At 45.7% G+C, this 16,392-nt stretch overlaps 1 protein-coding gene across 3 annotated transcripts in view; it reads right to left on the bottom strand.

The window, feature by feature from the left end:
- Nucleotides 1–5,468: 5,468 nt before the first annotated feature.
- The window catches only part of LOC308580351 (uncharacterized protein), a 55,855-nt gene continuing 44,931 nt past the window's right edge, over nucleotides 5,469–16,392 (bottom strand). For all 3 annotated transcript variants that reach the window (XM_081181763.1, XM_081181765.1, XM_081181764.1), the window contains 2 exons: nucleotides 10,462–11,082; nucleotides 5,469–7,560 (listed from right to left, as the gene is read on the bottom strand). In XM_081181763.1, coding sequence (XP_081037889.1) covers nucleotides 6,878–7,560; nucleotides 10,462–11,082 — 1,304 coding nt within the window. In that variant the 3' untranslated portion in view covers nucleotides 5,469–6,877. The remainder of the gene's footprint in view (nucleotides 7,561–10,461; nucleotides 11,083–16,392) is intronic.

The following is a 16,392-nucleotide window of genomic DNA, read 5'->3' as shown; positions in this document are numbered from 1 at the left end:
AAGGTTTTCTCTCTCGGTCAAAATGCTGCGACCACGGAGTCCTTACTGGATTGGGTTGGGGTGTGTGCGCACCTTTTATTTAAAAAATTACCTCTGCAAATTTCAGCATTATGTTGAATCTCCATAGTATTTTAAGATCACACACGTTAGTGCTATTTTTATAGAAAAAGAGATGCCAGAACTCAACATGAACATGTTCCTTGTTCTCTTATAATGACAATGGTGCCCATCTGAGAGGTGCCAGAACTTAGTTCTGGCTGAAAAAACTCTTGACACCCCTACTGGTATAACCAACAATGTAACACAGAAGAACAACACAGCAGAACATCAGGAATATTTAAATTACACCAACATCCCTCCATGTAATTAGGGTGGGTCCTTAAAACCCACATCTCAGGAATGTGCTGGTCAGTAATCACACAGTTCAAAGTTTAAGTTAACTCTTTATTAGCAAAAATATAACGACCTTGGATGAGTGTTAGGCCTAATGAACAGAGTAGCATATTCCCAGTGGTGTTACTCCATAAAAATCAGTTGCCGAGACTGAAAATCCTCACCTCTGCACAGCCATCTAGCTCCCCTCCTTTCCAGGGCTTTTACCAATCAAGTGAAGAGGTTGTGCAGCCAACCTCTCCTCCAGTCTTTTCCTGCCCCTTCTGGTTCGGAGAGACAAAGGTAGCAGGGCAGCTTGTCCCAGCCAGACGGGGAGACACCAGCCGGACTCCTCCCTGCCTCCTCCTCCACTTCAGCTTCTGTTCAATTCTGGACTCCTCTCTGTCACACCCTCCCAGTTCATCAAGTCCTGTTACCTCTTCAGCTTCCGACCCCTTCTCTTCCCGGTCTTCTTCCTCTGACCTCTCATCATCGTCCCACCACAAAGGGTTCCCACCCAGCTGGTTCCTCCCACCATTCCTCTGCACCCAACAAGTCCACGGCAGGTAGAGGCACATCTCGGCACTTACCAACAGCTGTATAGTGAAGGTGTCTTGACTTGTCTCTACTGGCAAGGAATTCCACTACTTTTTTTTTTTTAATAATTTGTATTAACTGGCCAATCACATCAAATTAAATCATATCACATAAATTCCGAATTACAAAGCCAATTTTTAAATTTTGTTGGGGGGACCCATATTTCAAGATCCGAAGGGGAATTCTGATCATCTTCTTGCTGCTGCGTTAATGTCCCAATCAGTCCAAACAGAGTTCATAATTCTATCCCATCTTATCTTGCTGTTTCCACATCACATCTTGTTCATATATTTTCTCTTTTTTCTTTATGATCTCTTCTGATAGTCTCCTTAAGCCGGTAAACACCAATAGTAATAATAGTCCTGTGTGAATTTTCCGTACTTCCAATCCTCAAATTGAGATGGTTTCCATATATCATCTCCTTCATAGATAACATTGCTCTATCCATCATAGTCTCGTAAAACTGTCGCTTGAGTCCCACTGAGGAGTTTAACCACAATATATAAACAACTCTATTTCTCTCTCTCTCCTCCCAGACTCAAGACCTCCGACAGAACTTCCCAATATGGCGACAGCATTTTTAACTGCGTCATTTCAAAGCTCTTACACTTTCCATGCTCTTCTTAAAACGTGCTTTGGTTCGAAAGTTTATCTCCACACAGCCTTAAATCCACAGCTTAAGTCCTTAACACAACGTTTCTGACTCGTGAGGGGAGGGGATTCTTGTTTAATCACATAAGAAAAGTAGGGAGTTTTTTCCTCCTCCCCCCTCAGTCATTTGCCGTACCTTGTCTTGGCATATCTTCTCATGTTTTATTCTTATCTTGTTTTACCAGAGATCTCTTCTGTTAGCAGTCTTTACTCCCCCTTCTCTCTTGAAATATGTGCATTCCTTTCATCAAAATTGTTTCTTTTGAAGTTCTTGCATCTAGTGGCGCAAATCAGGGACGGCGTCGAGGAGTGCCGAAATCCCACAGGAGGGCTTTGTGCCTAGTGCCCCCACCCCCACAAATTCGGGGGTGGTATAGGGCACAGCAGGAAAGGGCCGTCCCCCCCACAATCCTGGGGGGGGTTAAGGAGGCTAATTACCCCCATCATAGCCTCCAAATCACCTCGTGTGGGTCGGAGAGATGTTATTGTCAGCCATCTTCCGATGCGCCCCCTAGTGGCCCCCCGGAATTCCACTACTTAGAGATTACCCTCTCCCAGACTGTCACCCCACCCTTCCTTAACTTCTGAGGGATGCAGAACCACCAAGAGTGGCTCCACTGCTGATCTTAAAACCCAGGAGGCGGCGGTGGACTTTCTGATGTCTTTAGAGACTACTGTGAGCTCAGAAACTACTGGCAGCCATCAGCCATGGGACATATGTGCATGGCTGGGGGGGGGGGGAAGAGGCCTTGTGAGTCTAATTTCAGCTGTGGGTCAGAGATGAAGCACACCTATGTGACAGGATATATGCCTTGCATGCATAAGGTCCCATTTTCAATCTCTGGCATCTCCAGCAACAGGTAGGTACAGGCGTGGGGAAGCTTTGCAGCTCAAGGGTTACATTTCTCTCAGGATAACATCCAGGGGCCACCTATTGGGAATATTTGGTGAGATACCCACACAGAAGTTGCCCCCAGCTCCAGTTGAGATCCAAAATGGTTTACTCCTGTAGATCAGGCTTCAGTAATAAAGTTCCAGATGTTTATATATACACAGCTTGTCAGCTTTGTAGATACAGATACAAATAGAAAGTTATGCATCTACACCATGAAGCTCCAACAGGAATAATTCCTTCCAACAACTATTCCAACAGCAGCCGGGTTGTGAGACTCTGCACCATCATCCGCCTCCCTGAAATATATCAAGGAAAATTTATTGCTTCAACTTGTCTCCTCCTCCACTTGTATTATCCAGATTTACTGCCTTCTGACATCTGGTAGCTGATAACTGGGCTCTGGTAGCTGAAGAACTGGACCCATAACCTGTTGGGAATCTGAGGTGAGATGCCCACATAACAGAAGTTGCCCCCAGTTCCAGTCACCAACAGAAGCAGCTTAAGGTCCAAAATAGTTTACTGCTGCAGAAGGTCAGGCTTCAGTAATACTCTTCCAATGTTGATATAGAAATAAAGCTTGTAGGTTTTGCAGATACAGACACATACAAGTAGAAATAATTTGTTATTCCAGCAATTCAAGATGTAACATGGACTGCACTTTCACCTACTGATGAACTGTCATATCCTAATCACTTCTATAATAAGGTTACCAGACATCCCCGTTTCCTGGGGACAGTTCCCGGATTTACAAATCAGTCCCCCGACAAAATCCATCTATTTAGTAGGAAGTTGAAAAGTGTCCCCAGATTCATTGAAGAAAATCTGGTAACCTTATTCTATAAATGACACTGGGCTGTTGCCATAGCAACTGGCTTGGCTGATCTTGCACCTGTTTGCTTATCTCATACATAGGGTGATTTGTCCCCATGAAAGAAATTAACTCATTCCTCCAAAGGCTAGGTAGGCACATATTCTGACACTTTCAAAAATTCAGCTTCATCTATCTGAAAGACCATCTTCTCTCATGCAATATCTGCATTGATATAATTAATTTGGATGCTTTCACCTCCTAGGAGATAGGAAACGTGGGATCACAACTGTTGCTGATCTACAGCTGCAACCGCTCCCACCTACTGTGTTGGGGTGAGTGTGCTCACTCGTTTCCAGAAGTTCATGAAGACTCCAGAAGCAGCTAAGTGCTGGATGTTTATTCCTACTTGAGGACATTTCTGTGGGAACTGTTCTTTACTCCTCCTCAGTTCCTACAGTGACTGTAAATTGTGTTTAGTCTGTGTCCATCTCCCATGCTGAGAAGATAGAGTGGGGAGAGGCGGCTTTGCAGAGAGCAAGGCCTGGAAACTCTTAAGAGAAAACTTCACCTGGGCTCTGGTGGAAGTAAACTGTAAATAGCTGCAACCGTCAAACTGTCGGAACTTGCTTTCAACCGAGCTACTCCTCCGGTCGAGTCCTCCGACGGTGATTAACGACCTGAGCCTTTGATGAGACTCCAGGCACGTTCCCATTACGCAGAGTATCCAAGCAGCAGCAGGAGATGAGAAATATGAGCTACACGCTAAGCGTTTTATTTCTAACTACGCAGACAGAAAAGAAAATATACAACCTCTCTCTGTGAAAGCAGAGAGGCAACCGGTACAAAGAAACAGGAAACCAGTAAACAGGAAACTGTTGGAACAAGCTCCCATATTTTGTTCCTCTCTAAGTAGTCAAAGCTCAGCCTTCATGGCAGGTTAACCATGGCTCAGCATCTTTCGAGTCCAAAGCCTGGATCTCTTGGAAGTTTGAAGGTTCAAATACCTTCTTGGAGCTATTAACAGCAGTTACAGCTTTAGCTACTTTAGCAAATTCATCAGCAAATCTCTCTGGAGGTTTACCTCTTGTGGCTCTTTCAGACCTGTGAATCAGATGTAAGTCTTCAACGCTTTCCTCTTCTTTCTTAGGAGAAAAGTGGCCTATAGTGAACAGTGGTTCCTCCAATTCTCGATCAGAGCCTTCAGAGGGTCGCAGAGAGACCTTAGCACTCTTTAAATCCTCTAAACCATCTGAGTCAGTTTCAGAACCTTCATCAGTGGGTGTGGGGTTTTGCTGCTGTTTATCCTCAGACTCTTCACTGTCATCAGAATAACACTGGAAAATTCCTACATTCTCCCACTTGGCATTGTACTCAACACGTCTAGTAAGTCTAACTGTGTTAGTGTCTGTCATCATTACTCTGTAAGAACCTTTCTGATATCCTAGAAAGATACCATGCAAACCACGTTTGCCTAACTTGGAGCTTTGTGGTGTGTGAACCCACGTCAGAAACAAAATTTTTCATGTGCTTGATGTATGGTTTCTTGCCAAACATCTTTTCATAGGGGGTACAACCAATCGGTGATGACAATCTGCGATTATAAGTATAAACAAAACAGCTGAGCACTTCTGCCCAATAACTCTCTGGAAGATTGGCATCATGCAGCAAGGTTTTCAAGCCTTGAAGCAATATTTGATTTGCCCTTTCACTAAGTCCATTCATCCAAGGAGACCGTGGACTTGAAAGGTCATGTTGAATTCCTTAGGAAAGCTTTAAACTGCTGAGAAGTGAATTCTCCCCCTCGATCTGTAAACAAACATTTCACCTGTTTATCATGCACATTTTGCAACCAAGCACAGAATTCCTTGAACCTAGGAAACGCTTCTGATTTCTGCTTGAGATTGAACACATGAATATATCTGGAAAATGAATCAATGATAACCATAAAGTACCTGGCTTTAACTCTCTTGCAGTTTTTGTGCATTAGTTTCCCCTCCCCCATTTTTATGACTCCACTTTGATGAGTGTGTGTGTTAGTCTAACACTTTTAAAATTCATCATAGCATTGTAGCCGTAAGCCTTTATAAAGGTAAGCCCCCAAAATATTCCAACATTGACAGTAGGGGGAAGATTCTGTAAGGATTTAAAATTGAAAAATTCTTTATTGATTATGAGAATTCATGTCCACAAACTCCTCTGCAGCTGCCACAAATTTATACAAACAACATGACGCCACAGCTCTAAAATTTTTTACAACTTTTACTTTGCATTCTAGAACAAATATTACTTTTCTCAGGTAAGTTATACTTCTAAGGTTGTTACTTTCTCATCTCCAGTGCACTTTTGCTTCCCAACAGCACCAAGACAAACAAAAGTATACAAAACTTCCCCTTCCCAATCATCACTTATTTCCCAACCACCACTCAATATTTCTAAGACACCCTTATTCAGGACTTGTCAGCAAGGCAAGTGAAATAGAACCTCAGGAAACCTCCGGATAACAGATGCTCGGAGGGAAATCACCCTGCTTAAGGGCTTTCTAAAAACAGTGGGTTGGTGCATGAAACAGAATGCCAAGCTAAAAGGACGCTCATGTTTTCATGTCTAAAGTCTACTGAATTATAGTATCCAAACTAGCCAGGGCTCTTGCCTAAATTGTTTTTTAAAAAATTAATTAAAAGATAATAATAAAAAATCATGAGGCAAGATTCGGAAACTCTGAAAGTGGTAGGAAGAGATGGAGGTATATTACATTACAAGGGCAGAAGTCTGAGTTCAGGTTGCAAACTGGTCAAAACATACACAGCCTGGCTTGATATTGGGCCGTTAAGCCACCACCATGTGCCAAAAAACAACAACAACCACCCAGCAGCATAGAAGAGGTCAGATCTGTAACCTGAGAATATCAACAGACATTGAAGGCAGAGGAGCAGGGGCCAGTAAAAAAAGTTAGTGGCCTCCTTTGAATGCTCAATCACCACCACGCCTGTTCCGCAAAGGGGTGGGGTTGCTGTATAAAGTTGTTGACACCTTCCGTTTCCTGTGCCGCTGCCTTTTCAGACTCTGAAAGAGTAACAACTGCAAAACAGACTTCAATGCTTGCGACGGTGTGACCAAGACTTCCTGACCAAGAGATAAGCCCAGTGCAGTACAACGTGAACCATGCACAGGGCTGCACCCTAAGTACACACTTGCCAACGGAGGAGACCAACTCCCAGCGGAACTTGCTTCCGAGTTAAGTCTTCTTTAAGACAGGATAGTTCACAAGTGGGGGACCTGTGGCCCTCCAGGTGTCGCTGAACTCCATTTCTCATCAGTCCATGCAGCTGACATGGTCAATGGTAAAGGGTTTGGGAAATCCCTCAACATCTGGAAGGCCACTGCCCCAAACTTGCTGCAACAGTCAGTGGGACAACTCAGGGCAAGTCTATATAACTGACTGAACTGGGCTGGAGATGGGTCCTAAGTCTTTCCTTTGCGGCTGTGCCGCTATTTCCCATCTCCTCTCCTCAGCTAACAATTCAGCATCATCCTTGATAACCCATCCTGCCCTATGAGGCTTCCTCAAAGCGCTTGCTGCACTCAAAGCCGTGAGTCTTCTCGTGGGCTTCCAAGGAATCTTTCCGCATGAAATCCTGCCCGCACACGGAGCAGAGGTACGGTTTTGCCCCTGTGTGCGTGGCCTGGTCGCAGAGCAGCTTGGCCTCCCCACCATCCTCGCCCTCGTGGGGCCCATCCCCTGTGTCGGTACTCTGTTGGTCAGCTAAGGCGGCAGGCTCATCCTCAGAGGATTTCTCGCTTGCAGAACTTTCGGGAGGTGGTGGCTTCTCTTCCACCGGGGCAGTCTGGCTGGTGTCTGGCTCTGGCGGGCAGGGATTCGTCTCCCCGCCTTTGGAATACGCAAACCTTTCCAGCCTCGCACGGACTTTCGCTTTAATCTCTGCTAGCTCAAGTTCCGCAGCCTCAGCCTCAGCGTCCTTGGCCGAGTCACTCTTTGCATCCTCAGTGGAGGCACCCTCTGCGGAATCACCCTCAGCAGTGGAAGCACCCTCGGCAGTGGAAGCACCCTCGGCAGTGGAAGCACCCTCGGTGGAGGCAACAGGCTCTTCTGCTTTTTCTCCCCTTTCCTGTTTACAACGGCCCCATCGTCCCCGGAGCTCAGCCAACTTGGCATCGTCCATGTGGCTCAGTACCGGCACTTTCAGAGGTTTCAGTTCCACTGTCACTATGTTGCCTGCAGGGACAGAGGGAGAAACAATCCAGGCATGAGACCAGCCCATTTCAAGGGAAGAAGGGTAGCGGTGGAAGAGGAGGAAAGAGCTTTCCCAGGCATCAGTGCTTTTCAATTATAGCCCTGCTGCACTGAGCTTCAGCAAATGGGGACGTATAAGGAAGAGCATGGCCTTGATGACAGCGGTCCCTCCATCCTTTTGATATAAGAATTAAGAGACCCCAGGTGTATATTTTCATTATTTTAATCATGTTTCAATGCTTCAGTTTAATTGCATTTAACCTTTTAGAATGTATTAGGCGTGATTTTCGCGTGTTCTGCCTTTGTGGAACTCTCCCTCCTACGCTGCATTCCATCTCTCCTTATCTATTTTATTTTATTTATTGAATTTTATGCCACCCTATACCCAGAGGTCTCAGGGCAGTTCACAGGACAAAATCAAAATATGAAACCACAAAATATATAATGAAAATAAAAACAACAACCGCCTGCCCCAACTTGAAAGTGGTACAAACAGCAAGATGTTTTACCACCAGAGTGTAAACAACTATCCTCAAAGCGATCTGAGACCGAGGAAGAGGATTTTATGATGCTCTTCCCCCATGTAGGTTGCCAGGGTAACTTTGGACATTTGAGACCTAAAATGGTCAAATGGTCTGGGCACATCAGGGCCACTCCAAGGCAACTGCAGGGGTGAAGATACCACTATGGAGTCATGAGTGTTGTTACAGCCTTTGCCATGAGCAAATGTAAAAGGTGGGATAATAATGAAGTGCAGAGGAAAGAAACGAGGGAATCATTTGGGCAATGGACCTAGGGCAAAAATATTCAATTATTTGCAACTCGATAAAGGAAAATTTTCTCAAGATGTTTTTATACGTGGTATATAACACCTAAAATAACCAAAATGTATAAAACAAAATGTGCTGGAGGTGTAATCAATCAGAGTGGACGCTACTTCATATGTGGTGGAACTGTAATAAAATTAAGAGCTTCTGGGACACGGCATATGAGGAGTTGAAAAAAATATTTAAACAAACTTTTGTAAAAAAAGAAGCAGCATTTCTATTGGGCATAGTAGATTCAGAAATCGCAAATGAAAATAAGATAATGTTCCTTTACGCAAGATCCGCAACAAGAATACTAATTGCAAAAAACTGGAAAAGTGAAACAGTACCAACAAAAAAAGAGTAGCAAGAAATATTACTTGATTACACTGAGTTGGCAAAAATGATGGGTGCAATTAGGGGACAGTCTAAACAAAAATTTCAAAAAGGGTGGGGGAAGTACAGAGATGATTTAAAAAAACCAGTGCCCTCAAATTAAAATCTGAACTTGCTTCAAATAATTTTTGCAAAACAAAATACAGTCATACCTCTTGTTGCGTTTGCTTCACATTGCGGCTTCTCAGGTTGCGAACGTGGTAAACCTGGAAGTATGTACTTCCGGGTTTTGTTCTGCATGCATGTACAGAAGCGCTCTGCGCGCTCCACACATGCGAAGAAGCGCCGCTCTAGTTGCATACTTTTCGGGGTGCGAATGGCACCCCGGAATGGATTGTGTCCGCAACTAGAGCCACCACTGTACAAATAGAACACATGGAGAACGGTAGAAATGTCAAAATGAAAAAGAAACAGTTTATCAAGTTTTTAAAAAGACCCACGGTGAGAAGGGAGTCAATTAGAATAGAATAAGAACTAAAGATTGGATAACATAAGTCTTTTGTAGTTTGTTTTCTAAATGTCGTGTTTGTATGTGCTGTAATAGTAACTTAATAAAAAGCATTTACCTCCCTCCCCAAAAAAGGGAATAATTTAACGTAGCACTGATGCAGGTGTTCTGTGAGTGCAAACATTATTGGGCAGATGGAACCATTTGCCCTCTCATCCCCTGGTATGCTGTCGTTGAATTTTCCACTGAGCCAGTTTTGGGAGCAAAGGGGAAAGGCCCTGTTGCGCTAGTAGGAACGCTTTTGCGATCTTAACTTAGCAGGGCACATTACTTGAATCCCATTACAATGGTACCTTGGTTCCCGAACGGCTTGGCTCCTGAACACAGCAAACCCAGAATTAAGTGTTCCCATTTGCGAATGTTTTTCGGAAGCCGAACATCCAACACGGCTTCCATTTGACTGCAGGAAGCTCCTGCAGCCAATCAGAAGCCACACCTTGGTTTTCAAACAGTTTCAAGAGTCGAATGGACTTCTGGAATGGATTAAGTTCGAGAACCAAGGTACCACTGTAATACTATCTCCAGGATGCTTTTACAGACATTGCCATATTTGCAAAAACTAACATGCCACACAGAAACACTGGTTCTCTGGGCAGCTTGCAACAGAACTACTGACAAAGGGACTACTCATACGCTGGTCCTCCTGAGAAAAGCATCATTTTACAATTCCTATCAAATTTCCATTTTACTATGAAACAACATATTGGTACCCATACATGGCAGAACTTGCATTTGGTTATATCTTCAGAGATGGCAGAGAGCATACAAAGAGAACCACAACATTCATTCTAAGCTGAGGTTTGTTGAATTTTGTTAGGCTACCATTAACCAAGCTAGCCACATGAATCGTGCATTGTACACAACGTTAGTCCTACTCAGAGAAGACCCACTGAAGTCAACAGACATTAATATGTTGAGGGTCGTTAATTTTAATCAGTTTAATCTGATAAGAACTTAGTTGGTAATATCCCCATACTCTGGTTTTGAGACTGAAAAGTAAAGGTGATAAGGTTGGGCAGGGGATGGGATGGGAACAGATTTTATGAGATTCCTTTTTCTTAGGGTACTTTCTTCTGTTAAGTCCACTAAAACATAAACAGAGATAATTAGCAGTTTGTGTTTTTTAAATTAATTTTAAAAAACCCTTCCTGATTCAAATCATATGGCACTCACCTGTAGCAACTTGCTGGTGTACAGAGAGAGAGCTCTTTCTGACATTGGAGAGATCTTCCTCGTGGGACTTTTTGTGCCGGGAAAGATTCGATTTGTAAGTGAAGTTTAGCCCGCACTTGTCACAGGGAAAAGGTCCGTCACCCACGTGGCTTTTCATATGGATAAGATGGGTTGACAATTTGTAGGTTTCGTGCCCACATTTGCCGCACGTGTGCTTCTTCTCCTTCTGAAGGCTCCGTGCTCTGTTGGCGGGCTTCTTCCTGCCGCCAGAACGACTGTCCGGCTGGTGGACTGTCTTGTAGTGTTTGCTGCAGGCAGAAGGCTCAGAGAAAGCTCTCCAGCATTCAGGGCACTTGTAGGGCTTCTCGCCTCCGTGGCTTTTCTGGTGTCTCATCAGGTCGGAGATATAGTAGTATTTGTGCCCACATTCAGGACACTGGAAGTTCTTTTCCATCCCTAGATACCTGCTCCTCTTGGCAGCCCTGGTTCCTTGGTCGCGAGTCGATTCTTGCTGACCTTGAGCCAGAGAACCGCCACCTGAAGGTTTTCTGGGGAGTTCCTGCACTTTCACTCCTTTTTTCTGAACTTTCTTCGCCAGGATGTTAATTAACTCCTCCTCATCTGTCAGGAAACAGAGATAATTGAGATATAGGGCTGTTGCCCCAAGGGTCGGGGGAGAGGTTATATAACCCCTGGCCCCCTTATTTTAAAAGCCAAGAGCTACAAACATGCTACACTCTCCCTGGTTTTTGTGAAGGACAGTCCCATGGACAAGCAAAGTAACCGGAGCATCTTTCGGCAAACGGCTGCTTTTGTTTTCCACCTGCTCTTGCCTTGCACTTCTGTAGCCAGGCAGGCCTCTGGGGTGAGGCATGAAAACAAACCAGGAATGAGCTAGGGTTGTGGCTTTGGGGTGCAACATTAAGACCACTGTCAGTGTAAGCAGAGTTTAGAACTCCAGCTTCAAAAACATGGTTTCATACTCTGGTTGTTTGGCTGAACATCCGATGCGGCTTCCAGTATTGCTATCGTTGTGCCTGCGCAACCGGAAGCCATGCCTTGGTTTCTGAACGTTTTGGAAGTCGAACAGACTTCCGGAACACATTCTGTTCAAAAACCAAGGTTTGACTGTATGGGTCCTTTTCTCCCTGCCCCATGGAAGTAAACTAGAGAGCTTAATCCCATTTAAGTTCTGGAGTGCATGCAGACACCAATCAATCAAAGGTTTTCAACGTAATAGCACTTTCGATTGCACCTAAAATATTAATCTGCTTTTAAAAATCCATTTGTAAAGAAGGGTGTAAATCAGTGTTTCCCAAAGTGGGCAATACCACACCCTGGGGGACTCTGGAATCATCCAGGGTGGGGGAAGGGAGTAGGCTTGGGTACAGTTGGGGCAGTTGGATAAAAACAAGGTGGCAGTGGAAACAAAGAAGGCCCAGAAAGTGGATCGCGGCTTGGCTGCTTATTTGTCCAATGGCAGGTGGGCTGCAGTGCCAATTCTGCCCGTGGGGCGGATTGGACTGAGCTGACAGGCTTCACTCCAGTCCACCCCATGGTTTTTTTTTAATCACGGGGTCTAGTTCACCTCCTCATGCAGTTTTGAAAAACTGTTCATACCTATTTCATCTGTTGTATAATGATGCTTACTGATGTAACGGGGGGTGCCTATTATTATTTTCCTGAAAAGGGGGCAGTAGGCCAAATAAGTTTGGGAACCTCTGGTGTATAGGAAACTGCTCAAGTACATGATCCTGGTACAGGCCTCACGACACCCTACAAGGGGAGGTGATCAATATTCCCATGTTGCTGATGGGAAGCAGAGAAAGGACAAGGAAACACACAAACTGTATCTTGCCTAAAAGGGCTGCTTAACGAGTTTGTGGCAGAGGCAAGATACGTAGCAAACCAGTACGAGGCAAAAAAATGAGCTTACTTGGAATACAGTGGTGCCTTGCGAGACAAAATTAATTCGTTCCGCAAGTTTTTTCGTCTAGCGCAGTGTTTCCCAACCGGTGTTCCGCGGCACACTACTGTGCCGTGAGACATCGGCTGGTGTGCCGTGGGAGGGAGGCGGCGAGAGGCGGCGGTGGCGAGGATCCGCGTCGAGCCGGGGGCGGCTCCGCGGTGGTGGTGCCGAGCGGCGGGGCAGCGCGCGCAAAAGGGAGGAGCGCGAGACAGCGGAGGAGGAGGCCGGCATGTCCGGGCAGCAGCAGCAACAACAGCAGCAGCAACTCCCGCCGCCGCCCCCTCCTCCGCCCGCTATCGCCGCCACCACCACAACAGCCGCCGCCGCCTCAGCTGCCGCCGTCCCTCAGTCCCTCGCTCTGCTGCCTCCTCCCACCCCGGCAAGGGGGAGGGAAAAAACTTTCACTTTTGTGCGTCCCTCCCGGCGTGACGCTGCGCGCTGACGTCACGGGGCGGGGCTTTAATGGTGGTGTGCCGCGAGATTTTTTTCCGGTAAACAGGTGTGCCGTTGCCCAAAAACGTTTGGGAAACACTGGTCTAGCGAATACTTCGTCTTGCGAAGCACGAAATCCCATAGGAATGCATTGAAATTCAATTAATGCATTCCTATGGTCAAAAAAAGTCCAAACAAAGCCAAATTTGGTACAACGAGAGTTTATTAACTGCTCTTTGGAGTCACACATACTGTAAAGAGCATTTCAAAAATTGAAGGAACAATTAAGTTTCTAAACATGACAGAAAAACATTTAAAAATCAAGAAAGTGTACAGTACATTTTCTAAGACTCTGGGGGACCACTCGAAGAAGGTTCCTCTTCCACTCTTTGCTTCTTGCTGAAGAACCTGCCCATGGTCTGCTGATTCATCCGCTTTTTCAGCACCTCCCTGAAAGGCGACATGACCCTCACATCAAAAGTGTTCGCAAGGTCATGTGCCACATGCTTGTCAGGGTGGTGCCGCTGTGCAAAAGCCTGCACATCCTTCCACTTCCGGCAAATGTCCCTCAGTTCTTTGGAGGACAGCCGTTCCTCAGTTGCTTCCTCTTCCAGCGAGGCCTGCTCCTGCGCAGCCTCTGCCTGCAGTTCGACCAGCTCCTGGGTGGTCAGCTCGTGGTCGTGCTCCTCCACCAGCTCACTGATGTCCTCCTCTGTGACCTCCAGGCCCATGGTCCTCCCCAAGGCAACAATGCCCTGCACCACTGTTGACTCTGGTGCATCAGAGTCACTTGGTGCCACACAGTCCGGCCACAGGCTGCGCCAAGCGCAATTCAAATTTCTTTGGCTGATCCCGTTCCAGGCTGTGGTGATCATCTTCAAGCAGGTGACGATGTCGAAGTGGTCCTTCCAGAATTCCCGCAGGGTGATGGTGGTGCAATCAGTCACCTCGAAGCATCGCCTGAAAAGCTCCTTGGTGTAGAGTTTTTTTAAACTGGCGATGACCTGCTGATCCATCGGCTGGAGCAGTGGCGTGGTGTTAGGCGGCAGGAACATGATGCTGATGAAGCTGAATTCCTCCAACAAGTCCTCCTCAAGGCCTTTAGGATGAGCAGGAGCATTGTCCATCAGAAGCAAAGCCTTCAGCGGCAGGTCGTTGTCCAGCAGGTACTGTTTGACAACAGGGCCAAAAGCAAGATTGACCCAGTCCACAAACAGCACACGTGTGACCCAAGCCTTACTGTTGGATCGCCATATGACACTCAGCTGCTCCTTGTCGACCTTGTGTTTCTTGAAGGCCCATGGGTTCTCCGAGTGGTACACCAGTAGTGGCTTGATCTTCAGGTCGCCGCTTGCGTTGGCACAGAAGAGCAGGGTCAGACGGTCCTTCATGGGCTTGTGGCCAGGCAACTCGGCCTGCTCCTGTGTGATGAAAGTCCTTTTGGGCATCCTCTTCCAAAACAGCCCAGTCTCGTCGCAGTTGAAGACCTGCTGTGGAACGTAGCCCTCCGTCTTCACAACCTCCAGGAACTCTGCTGCAAAGACTTCAGCCGCAGAAACATCAGAACTGGCAGCCTCTCCATACCTGACCACGCTGTGGATTCCAGATCTTGTCTTGAAGCGGTCAAACCAGCCTCTGCTTGCCTTGAAGACTTCTGGCTCGCCTGAGGTTCCTGGCTGTTCCCAGACGAGGTCTGCGTGCAAGGCCTTGGCCTTCTCACAAATGACGGCCTCAGTCACTGTGTCCCCTGCACGCTGCTTCTCTTCTAACCAGATGAGCAGCAACTCATCTTCAGGATGGTCGCGATGGTCGATGGATTCCTCCCGTACTCCCTGGCGAGGTCTGTCACACGCATTCCACCGTCGTGCTTCCGGATGATCTCCTTCTTCATTTCCAGCGTCACCTTCTCCTTCTTCCCCTCACCGGCCTCTGCAGCAGCAGTCTTCTTGGGTCCCATGGCAGCACAGCTCCTACCTGTGCAACCCCCCCCAAAAAAACCAGTGCTTCACATCCAAAAAATTCAAAAGCACCCAGCCACCCACCACACAGAAACTCAAACCCAGAACCAAGTCCTTAAATTCCATTTTTTTAAATAAAATTTTTATTAGGATTTTCTCATTTTTTTAGACAAACACATAAACATAAACATACACATCAACACTACACACAAATAACATGTATAACTTTAAAACCTTATTTTCTTAAGCACTTTCCCGGACTTCCCCCACCTCCCCTTCTTGCATCCCAATTCCAAAAATTTAGCTCAGCAAGTTCTTTATACCCAAATTATCCCTTATTGATATTTTACTTAATTTGTCTTAGCCAATTTTAAACTTCTAAACCTCATTTTAATACTCGACATTAACCCCTTTTTCTAAGGTCGACCCAGGTTCCCTTTCACGAGATTCCCAATTATTAAAATAATTACAAAACAACCTGTCAAATGAAAACATATAATTGTACCCCTTTGGATTCCAAAGCTTCCCCCCCTCCCCCAGTTTCGATCCCCAGAAATTGTCCTTCAGTCTGTCAGTTCTCAGCCTGGATCTATCACGTCCGAGGCCCTTAAATCTCTCTCGGTCCCTTTCAGCCGGTTTTGTTGACAGTCCTTTATGTTGAACATCAGATCTCGGAGCATCTTTGACCCAATAGGGTCTATGTTTTTTCCAACCAGACCTCCATATTCAAAGAAAGAGTCCAGGTCCTTCTTCTTACTCTTTCTAAGTCCAAGTGTCCCAAATGTCCCAAACATTCCAATTTTCACCTTGATCAAGTTTGTAATCCATAGGTCTTCCGGACTCCCCATAGGGAAAAATCCCCAATCTTCATTCTCCATTTCGAGCCAAAATTTTGTCATCCAAACCTTGCTTTCCTTATATTCCAACTTAACAGGCCTCTGGTTGTCCTTTTTCACTTGCAGCATTTCCGCTCCTCCTTCGCATTCCTCCAAAACAACACATGTATCTTCCTTTCCAGCTGCAGATTTTTCTTGAGTCAAGTCGTTAACCGCTTCCGCAGATTTGTTTATTTTAAGGTTCAAGGTTGTAAGATTTGTAGCCATAACATCACTCTGCTCTTGCAGCTTTCCCAGGAATTCAAACACCCTATCCAACTCTGCCTGTATTTTTCCATCTGCAGCCATTGTAATATCTCAGAACCCCCTCTAGAGGGATTCTGGTTACTAAGTGTTCTTTCTCCAACAATCAGGTTATTTTGTTCTTATTTCCTTTCTAATTTCAAAAACTTACAGTCCAATGTAACAAAAACAACCGGCACAAGTAGCAAAAAATAGAATTTCCTGACTTTGACAGCTCATTTGACAGCTGTCAAACTCTGTAAATATCTTCTACAGGCTCTCTCACGGATCGCTCACGGATCCGGAGGGGGGGGGGTTACACTTCAACTCTAACTTTCAGTTCTAATCCTCTAGTAATAAACTTATATATCTAAGTCCTGGAATTAAAAAATTTTGCCTCAAAGAGAGGAAGACAATCTCTCGACCTTAGTTATCTAATTCTTGCTTTAAATTG

Source organism: Podarcis bocagei (genome assembly GCF_964188305.1).
Source record: "Podarcis bocagei genome assembly, chromosome: 2".
NCBI lineage: Eukaryota > Metazoa > Chordata > Lepidosauria > Squamata > Lacertidae > Podarcis > Podarcis bocagei.
Note: the sequence above shows the minus strand (reverse complement) of the source record. Positions and strands in the feature narration are given on the sequence as shown.